This window comes from Mus caroli, chromosome 1 (assembly GCF_900094665.2).
Source record: "Mus caroli chromosome 1, CAROLI_EIJ_v1.1, whole genome shotgun sequence".
Taxonomy (NCBI): Eukaryota; Metazoa; Chordata; class Mammalia; order Rodentia; family Muridae; genus Mus; species Mus caroli.
In genome coordinates, this window is record NC_034570.1 from 16,784,304 (window position 1) to 16,794,735 (window position 10,432).

General features: G+C 43.9%; 1 protein-coding gene across 1 annotated transcript in view; it reads left to right on the plus strand.

Moving 5' to 3' along the window:
• Tmem14a (transmembrane protein 14A) overlaps window positions 1-9,659 on the plus strand; it is an 11,866-nt gene extending 2,207 nt beyond the window's left edge. The window contains exons 2-5 of the mRNA XM_021171626.1: window positions 5,005-5,090; window positions 5,442-5,543; window positions 6,089-6,176; window positions 9,079-9,659. Coding sequence (XP_021027285.1) covers window positions 5,021-5,090; window positions 5,442-5,543; window positions 6,089-6,176; window positions 9,079-9,118 — 300 coding nt within the window. The 5' untranslated portion in view covers window positions 5,005-5,020 and the 3' untranslated portion in view covers window positions 9,119-9,659. The remainder of the gene's footprint in view (window positions 1-5,004; window positions 5,091-5,441; window positions 5,544-6,088; window positions 6,177-9,078) is intronic.
• Window positions 9,660-10,432: the final 773 nt, after the last annotated feature.

Here is a 10,432-nt window from a genome sequence, read left to right on the forward strand (position 1 = left end):
AACTCAGAAATCTGCCCGCCTCCGCCTCCGCCTCCGCCTCCGCCTCCGCCTCCGCCTCCGCCTCCGCCTCCGCCTCCCAAGTGCTGGGATTAAAGGCCACCACTGCCTGGCATGTCATTATTTTTTAATCATGTGTGTCTCTGTGTGGGTCTGTGCACACTTGGCCTCAGAGTTCAAAGGAGGTCATCAGATGTCCTGCTAGAGTCTCAGGCAGTTGTGAGCTGCCCAGCATAGGTGCTGGAAACAGGGTTCAGATTCTTCACCAAGCTCTCCCAGTCCTCCCCCTACCCTTTGCATTTCATTTCATTTTATTTACAAACATGCCTTGCTTGCTCGCTAACTCCCGGAAGGCTCTGCACATGTTCATTCATCTGCCTGGAACACTGGCTTACTATGCGNGTTCCTGCTTTCCCCAAGATCCCAGCTGGGACCCTGCCTTCCCTGGACATCCATCCTTAGACTCCAATGTCCAACAGATGCCTGTCCCCTTGGGGCTATTCACCATCTGCTTCTCCCTGCCCTGTTGTACTGTAGACAAGCCTGTGTCTANAACCTTTTCAAAACTGCTTCCTACTGCCTTGCACAAAGACAATGCTCAGTNAATACTTGTTGAGTGCAAAGGGGTTTAAATATGCCTCATTGAATGTGCAGGTGACAGATTTGCTCTACATCAGTTGTCTTCTTGGTGTGCTGAAACAGTAATGGTTTTTAAATGGGAGTATCAAGGGAAGGATATTACCACACACAGCTAACGTTTGTTCTAACGTGTACCTTTATTTTTAATTGACATGTAGTATAAGTGAGAACGCATGGGATTTTTCTTTCTGTGCCTTGAACAATTAATGTTTCCTGAACACTTAGTAAGTGCCGGGCACTATCCTGGCACTCTAATTCATTTTGGAAGTAACCATGTGAGCTAGACATTTCTAATTTCCTTTTATTAAAATGCAGAAACTGCACCACAGAGCAGTTGAGGAACGCACCTGGTTTGACACAGCTAGTAAGCCTCAGTGTCAGGGAGGCTGAGGTATATGGTATGACCAGTTTCTACCTAGTACTACGTGGGGCTTCCTGTGAGATGCTCACAGGACAGAAGAGAGTGAGTCACAGGTGGATGGTGCACTGTGGTCACAGGGTGTGGGGCGNTTGAACAGAAGAACTCTCCACGGAGATCTCAAGCCCACCACTCACACTGTTGTTCACCTTGTTCAGCTGGATACCCCTTGTTCTCAGGGGCGGGATTGCATATGCGCCTATGGTGAGACTTCTCTGATCCTGAAATCTTGGCTGAGTGTGGTTTGGACATTGCCTGCTTTCTCTGCACCTTAGTTTCCATGCCCAGGAAATACTCACAATGATAGCACTGCCCTCATAAAAGCTTGTGTGGTGTTTGACTGTGGTGATATGGAGTTATATGCTTGAAGCTCAAAATTGTCTTTTTCATTACCCTATTGCTGTTTCTTTAAAAAAAATTAAAGGGAGAAAGGAAGGAAGGAAGGAAGGAAGGAAGGAAGGAAGGAAGGAAGGAAGAAAGAAAGGCCTTTTCCATTTGTTTCTTTCTTTTAAAATGTGTTTTAATTGATTAGGTACTCCCCACTCCCACAGCTGGGGGTCTCACTATGCAGTGCTGAGTGGCCTGGTACTCATGGTGTAGTTCCCATGAGTTCCCAACCCAGTACTGTGTCTGTGTGTCTGTGTGTGCACATGCTTCAGCTCTTTCTCTACACATTTCTTAGGTTTTTGGTTTTGTTTTGTTTTTACCATAGCACATTTCTTCTCTAGTTTTCTGGGGGCTTTTGTTTGGTGGAGAGGTTTTTTTTTGTTTTTGTTTTTTTTTGTTTTGGGGTATTTTACCTGTATGTATTTCTGCACACCAAGAGAGTGCCTGGGACCCATAGAGGCCAGAAGAGCATATCAGATCCAAAGGGGCTGGAGTTACAGAGACTCATGAGCTGCCATGTGGGTTCTGGGAAGTGAACCCTGGTCCTCTGGATTTGGTGTTTGTCTGTTTGTCTTACTCTGCATCTTGACTGGCAAGGAACTCAGTTTGTGGTGAGGTTGGCCTTGAACTCCTGGAAAGCCTCGAGTTGTCTGTGTTCTTATTTATTGAGCCTTCTCTCCATCCACTATCATTATCTTCATCATAATCATCATCATCATCATCTCTCCATCTCTTCTTCAGGCATCTGTGCCACTCCTTGGGCACAGATGAAATCTACTAGGTTAGTTCTTCATGCAAATGTAATGAGTCTTTCACTGTTGCCTCCCTTTCTTAACATTCCCTACCACCACCACCACCTCTACTCTGTATTTGGTGTTTGTCTGTTTGTCTTACTCTGCATCTTGACTGGCAAGGAACTCAGTATGTGGGGAGGTTGGCCTTGAACTCCTGGAAAGCCTCGTGTGTGCTGAGATTATAGGCATGAACTACGTACCACACTTGATTTAGCTTAGACTCTAAGATCAGCTTAACACCGACCTTCTTCTGAGTCAGTCTCAGTCTTCTTCTGAGCCAGTCTGAGTCTGTTCATCTGAAGGAGGAACAGTGAGGAAATTAAAGCAATGCCCATAAGAATCAGGGATGTAGCTCAGTAGTAGAGTCCCGTGTTGTATGTGCAAGACCTGGGTTAAATCCTCACATGTAGAGACAATCCCTTGTGCACTGTGTAAAAACATCCACCTGTCAATCAAAAGCTGACTGGCCGATGAGCTGAGGGAGGATTAGAAGATGAGGAGAGGGAGAGGATTTCTGGAAGTGAGAGTCATGCGTGGGAGATTCACTGGGACACAGAGGAGGAAGGTTACAGGAAACTGAACACCAGGGAACCAGCCATGCACATGGCAGGACTTGGAATAGAGCAAATGGATAATTAGCTGGTAACGGGCCCAAGCTTATGACCCAGGCGTTTATTCACAGCTATACTTAAGTCTCAGAGTCATTTCAGGGGAAGTTATGCACTGGTCGGAAAGCCCACAGTTACACACACACACACTCACTCACACACACACACTCACACACACTCATAAATGTACAGAACATGCCACACACTGTTGTTGCTGTTTTTCATACATACCAACATGATTATTTCTTCCTATGGAAAAGTAGATGGAAAAATGGCAAGATATAAATATGTCAAGATATTGTGGTTACCAAGGTCATAGGCCCTAGAGGACAACCTACTGCTATTCTGCTAAGAGGACATAATATTAGAATGATTTCTAATAATTTATAGCTATACCCATAGATTAGTGAATGTTTGAGCCCTATCACAGACATGTATTACAGTAGTCAGTAATTAGCACAGAGATTCACAACTGGTCAACATCCAGAGACTGAGACTGAGGAGTGCTAAGCTCTAAATGGCTTGTCTGTCAAACCCTTCCCCAAAAGGCTCAGGGATCACCGAGGACGAAGGTCTAGGAAGACTGTAAAGCCAGAAGTCGTAGATGACGGCAAGCAGACAGTGTTTCCATACACGACAGGCACAATTGAACTCCCAGCAATTTTTACAGCATACATGAGCCCAGTGCTCACTAAAGTCAGACAAAAATCTTACCTTGGAGAAGGGGAGATGACACAAAATCCAGCCCCTACCTGAGGACCTATGAGTATTTGATCCATTCTGGGAGACTGTGAGTCAGTTTCCCTTAAGGATGTGACCGCTCATAGGTTAGCTGCTCTCATGGCCCCCCACACAAGAGAATCTTAGCAACACACGTTAGACTTTATGAGAGGGAGAGAGAAAGATGTAGAACAAAAGGGTACAGGAGTACACAGTTGGGTGGATCAGAAAGTGGATGGATCTAGAAGGACAATCTAGAAAGATCTAGACGGGGAGAAGGGGGTATGTTAAAAATACATTCTATGAAATTCTCAAGGAATTAATGAAAATATTTTAAGAAATAAATCAATATATAATTTACCAATTGAACAACTACATCATATCTCATCTATATCCCTCACTACTGGGGTACACAGGGACAAAAGGACACATAGCCTATGGATCCACAACCAGCTAGGGCAGTGACTCTCAAGCTTCCTGATGCTGCGACCCTTTCATATAGTTCCTTAAGTTGTGGTGAGCCCTCAACCATAAAATTATTTTCATTTCTACTTCATAACTGTAATTTTGCTATGTTATGAGTTGTAATGTAAGTATCTGATATGCTGATGGTCTTAGGTGACCCCTGTGAAAGGGTTGTTTTTGTCCCAAAAGGGTTACAACCCATACGTTGAGAACCACTAAACTATAAGCGAATTCCTTAACTCCTGGGGCTATCTTATTTTTGTTGCATCTTGGGTAATTGAGGGGAGGGATTCAATGGAAACCTCACCACTGGAGTTTCTTTACCTGTTCTGTGATTCACAGAACAAACAGTTAATTTGGGGAAAGGGCTCCATTATAACACACGGTGATTTATGATCGATTACAAGTGATGTCTTGCCCACTGACTGGAGAGTTAGTAACAAAGCAAATGGTCAGAGAAAAATCCTTATTTAGGGAAGGCAGAAACCACTCCCTGATGAGCTCTGGAAAGTCAAAGTCCAAAGAGTTGACGAAGACATGATTGAGAGCGGAGGTTGAGTGGGTACAGAGGATCATGGGCACAGGTGTAAGCTGTGTCTCATTGGTTGAGGGAAGGAGGGCTTTGCAGGACTCTAAGCAAGTATGAGTTGAAAAGTCTAGTCTGCGGGACCAGAGCAGAAGTCTTATTTGGAATCTAAGCAGCTGAGGGCATAGCAGGTCTTGAAGACAGGTAACACAGAATTGGCTGATGTGCCCTGCCCCCACCCCCACCCCCACCCCCACCCCCAACACATGTGTATTTGGAGTTATGAGATGGGAGATAGTGTCTGCATGATACAAGAGGTACAGATTGAACCTCCTTTCTTCAGTGGGCCGAAGAAATCCCATAGACTTGTGGGATAACTATCATTAGCTTATTAGCGTACACATCTGTTCTTCAAAACACCAGATCACACGCTCCTTGCTTTTTCTTTAGACTTGCATCCTTACCAATGGACCTGATTGGTTTTGGTTATGCAGCCCTTGTGACAATTGGGAGTGTTTTGGGATATAAGCGAAGAGGTAAGCCAAATGTTCCTCCTTCCCTTCCTCCCTCCCTCTCTCTCTCCCTCCCTCTCTCCCTCCCTCCCTCTCTTTTTCCCTTCTTTGTTTTCAGAAGACTTATTTTCATTATTTTTAATTGTGTGTGTGGGGGGGGGAGTACACATCAGTGTCAGTGCCCAAGGAGGCCGTGCAAGAGCTGCACTCAACTGCTAAGTCATCTTTCCAGCTTTTCCAGCTATGTAAAGTCTCTCCCTCTCCCTCCCTCTCTTTATCCCTCTCCCTCTCCCTCTCTCTCCCTTTATCCATCTCCCTCTCCCTCCCTCCCTTTATCCCTCCATCCCTCTCTCCCTCTGTCCCTCCCTCCTGCAGGTGGAGTTCCATCTCTGATTGCTGGGCTTTCTGTTGGACTTTTGGCTGGCTACGGAGCCTACCGTGTCTCCAATGACAGACGGGATGTCAAAGTGTCATTGTGTAAGTGAAATGTTGTCCCCGGTTACAGAGGAAGAACCTGGAAGATGTTCCCTTCATGTTCTGTGCCAGGCTTACTAGGAAATGAACTGTCGAAGTTAAGTGTCTGAGTCCATGTCAAGGCTGGACAGAACACTTGTTCCTTTCTAGACAGAACTGGTAAGAAATACTGTACTCAGAGACTTCCTCTACCTCATGTCTTTACAATGCATGTTACTGGAAAGTAAGTCAGAAAAGGCATTGGGATTATGACAAGATTTTCTTGTAGCTTTTCTAGGTGTACAATTAATATGGTTTTCAAGTTGCTGTGAAAATGCCTTTGTATAGCCTTACATCATCATCATATTCAGGGCACAGAGAGCTTTTATGTACAGCGATGCCTTAAGAGAACAAAGCTAGCTTCCTTCTACTTTCGTTTCTCCAGCCTTTAGTAAGATCATGCCTATTGGTAAACTCCACCCAATCCCCAAGGTACTTGGCTTTTTAGTCTCTTGACTAGCAAGCATTGATAATGTTTGACATTCTAATTCATGGTATTTGGGTTTCAGTTACAGCTTTCTTCCTGGCCACCATAATGGGTGTGAGATTTAAGAGGTCCAAGAAAGTAATGCCTGCTGGTCTAGTTGCAGGCTTAAGGTAAGAGCCCTTCTGATCTATGCTTTCCTGTGCCAGCATTTCTGAGTGGTGACAGTCCGTGGCAGTGCCACCCTGAATATGCCCAGTCTTGCTAAAGCTCTGGCAAATTTTGTGAAGAATTTCCATGGGTCTGGAGACACGGCTCACTTACTACTCTTGCAAAGGACCAGGCTTGGCTGGCGGCCATCTGTAACTCCAGTTCCAAGGGATCCAACATTCTCTTTTGGCCTACATGTGCACTAGGGACATATAAGCACACAGGCAAAGCATTATTACACAAATAAAGCTAACTAGATATATTTTTTAAAGGAATTAATTTTCTTGCTAGAGAAGAGGCCCAGCACTTGAGTACTCACAGCTTTCTAATAGGAACTGGGTTTGCTTTCCAGAACCCACATCAGGTAGCTAACAACCACCTATACCTTCAGGTCCCGGGAATCTGGCAATGTCTTCTGAACCCTGTAGGCACATGCATGTACACAGACACACATAAATATATACACACAATAGAATGATCATTTGAAAAGTCAAATAATTATTATGATAAGTATTAACATAGCAGACTTAAGCCACCATAGGCTCAGTCTTTGGTGTGACGATGGTCCTCTCTGATGCACTTTCTAGTGTTCAATCAGATATATGTATTTATATTTATCAAAATAAAGAGTTAAGTTCACCTTCAGTTGGCTTATCCACTGGTAGCAGTAAATTCATCTAGGGCCCTTTTAGAGAATTAGACAGTGACAGTCCAAGTCATGGAATTTTGAAGGGAGATAATCTTTTGAAAATAAATAGCCTTTATTTTCTCTTAATAGGATCCAGTATATGCATTTCCTTTATTTGTTTATTTATTTGATTGGGTGTTTATCGTATGTCTTAGTTAGAGTTTTGCTGCTGTGAGCAGACACCATGACCAAGGCAACTCTTATGAGGACAACATCTAACTGGGGCTGGCTTACAGTCCATTATCATCAAGGTTGGAGCATGGCAGCATCCAGACAGATTATGGGGCTGAAGGAGCTGAGAGCTCCACATTGTCATCTGAAGGCTGCTAAGAGAAGACTTCTAGGCAGCTAGAATGAGAGTCTTAAAGCCCACAATGACACACTTCCTCCAACAAGGCCATACCTCCAAATAGTGCCACTCCCTGGGCCAAGCATAGTCAAATCAACCACTATTAGTTGATTTTTTGTAACGGTGACAGAATACCCCAACAGGAAGCACAATCAAGGACAAGATGGTTTATTTCAGGGGGATGTTCTAGAAGGGATGCAGATGCATCATGTCATATAACACAAAGCATCACTGGGTGACCCAGGCTTGGGAATCAGCAAACAGAGTGATCAAATTCTATCCACACAGAGAGACAGGAAGATGGCTAGGCAGTACAGCCCCAAAGCCTACCCCTTAGTGACCTACTTGTTCCAGCAAGGTTCCACTTCGTACTCCTGTCGAGACCTTTTCAAACAGGGCCACCAGCTGGGAACCAAGTGTTCAAATACATGAGCCCATGGGGAGTACTTCTCATCCCCACGCCTAGTTATTAGTTAGTTACCTGTTATAGTTTCAGTGCTGAGGACTGAACCCAGGGCCTTGCATATGCCAGACAAATACTCGGCCACTGAGCTATATCCCCAGCTCAGATCATGTGACTCGATCCACCAAGTTAAATACATATTACCAAATGAAATATAGAGAAAATGTTTCTAATTCCTCCTGGAAGCTGCTCTTGTGTGTTGAAAGACACAAACATTGTCTCCCTTTGGTACACATTTTCATTTTCCAGAAATTATTCCAAAAAGGAATTAAGCAAAGCCTAATGTTCACTGTGGTTGTATTTCTAATAGAAAATATAGTAAGCTGAAAAACTAAAGCTGCCTAGAAATTCACCAGAAGAGATATATAATTTTTTTCCATTTAATGGAATATTGACCAGGCATTTATTTATCATGTTTTAAAAACTAGTTAGTGCCATTGGAAATTAATACTATCATAATAAAATAGAAACAGGACCAAAACACACCAAATATAATTTGACCCAATGTTTAAAAGTATCTGTGGCAAGAAACAAGATGGAAATATTTCAAGCATTAGTAGTATTTTGCCCTGGGCTATAGCCTTCTGAATGGTTTTATTGTTCTTTTATTGCTGTAGAATTTTCTAGCATGGCTCTGTATTTATCTCGTGTAGTTATATTTGTTTGTATGGAGTAGAGCCAATGACAACTTTGCAGCTCTGTCCCTGACATAAGATGATCTTTGATACTGGGAAGGATCAAAAGTCATTAATTATGAAAAGAGGACCTAGTTCCTGATACTCTCATAAGTCCCCACTGAATTATTCCTTAATATTTTTACTTTACTAAAAAGGTGTGTGTGTCTGTGTGTGTGTGTGTGTGTGTGTGCGCGCGCGCGCGCGCGCGCACTCATGCATGCAGGTGCCTACAGAGACCAGAAGAGTTCATCGGATCCCTTGGAGCTTGAGTTACGTGTCATTTATTATTATAAACACCTGCCATGGGTGCAGGAACGGAACTCCAGCCCTCTGGAAGAGCAGCAAGTGCTCCTAACTGCTGAGCCAGCTCTCCAGCACCTTGACTAGGCCTTCCCCGTGGCTCATCTTCAGTAGTCTTTGGAAGTTGACCTTTCTCCCTGACCTTTCTCCCTTAAGCCCTGATCTGAGCCTTTCAGAACAGCAGGTTTGGTTTCTCTCATCTGTTCAGGGAATATTTTCAAGTTGCATCTGGGAAGTTAGANCACAGGAAAAATGAGTCCCCCTTGCTTCCTCTGAGAAGGGCTNTGACAGAGCCCTCAGAGCCCACAGCACAGGGACATGACAGGGCAGTACACAGCAGGCCTGTCCATCAGCGTGACTGTCCCTCTCTCTTCTTCTTTTGACTCAGCCTCATGATGATCCTGAGACTTGTCCTGCTGTGGCTTTAGCATCTAGAGAAGCTGAGAGCCCAACTCCCAGCATGCTACTGTGCCTGGCACGGCAAGTTCCTGCATTGAAGTGATCATTTCAAAAACATGGGAAATGTCTTATATTGAAATGAAAATAATGTCACTCTAATATTTAAAAATCGTTGGCAATGTTTATTTACCCCCCCAATGCCTTTTTATTTAATGCACAAATTCATTTAGATATTTCTGTTTGCTAATCCTGCTCTTTAATACATTGTTACTGCTCATTCACTTTGTCTCTTTATATCTGGAAATTGGGGACTTGCAATTTTCTGCTTTTGACAATTCCAAACACTATGAGTAAAATAAGTTAAATAAGTTAACTGCAGCCTGTCAGACAATGGGATTCCTGTCGTGGGCCACAGGGAGTGTTAATGAATTATAAGTCACTTTGTACATTAGGGGTTTTATTTGTATTATTGGGGGTGAGGCGGGTTTGCATAGAAGGAATTCTATTCTCAGCACATCAGCGTCCCGACAGAATGCACTCAGTGTTGAAATAAAATGCATCTTATTCTAAGCCTTCTCATTCATTTCTATGTCTTTTCTAGAAACTCAATCACTCAATCGTTTTGGCTTTAACATGTTCATTAGTAGTGAAAAGGATGTCAGGGAGGGTTGTTTACAATAGATCTCCATACTTCTCAGGAGCATCTCCCTGTCCCCCACGCCCCTGTGAGGCCACCATGCCATGTGAAGACCAGTTATAACTTTAATGTCCAAGGCAGTTTAGGGACCAGAAGAACCATCTGGAGACCCCTGCCTATTTTCAATGTCTGCTATGGTCTCTGGGAAACCTGACCCTCTCTGGGAGACTCAGTTTCTCATCCCTATGGGGGTGAATATTAATGGCTAGCTTGCCCTCCAAGGTACCAGGCTCACAGTTTCAGTCCTTCAGACTGTGTGTGGCCTTTGTTGACAAGGAAGGGGTGGAGAACTGCATCTGCTGGCCTGGTAGGCAGGAGCACTTACCCTCTTGTAAGTGCAAGTGGGATGCTAACCTTTCAGCCAAGAGGAACTGAGGAGGGAGCAAGCAAAGGCATTAGTGAAATCAAGTAGGAAACCCATACAAACTTTGTTAGTGTGCTTTCAATGATGCCCTTCTTAAAAGGACAGACAAATCTCCTCTGATTCCAACAATGCTAATCACATGGCTTCCATAAGCTGGACTAGAAATGGCAGGTAACGGTTTGCTTCCTTGACAACAGGCAAGGTTGACTGGGCTCACTCTGTGATTGACACTGAAACCAGGGTGAGTTGTGCGATTGGTTGTAGAAATACTTGCTGTATCTG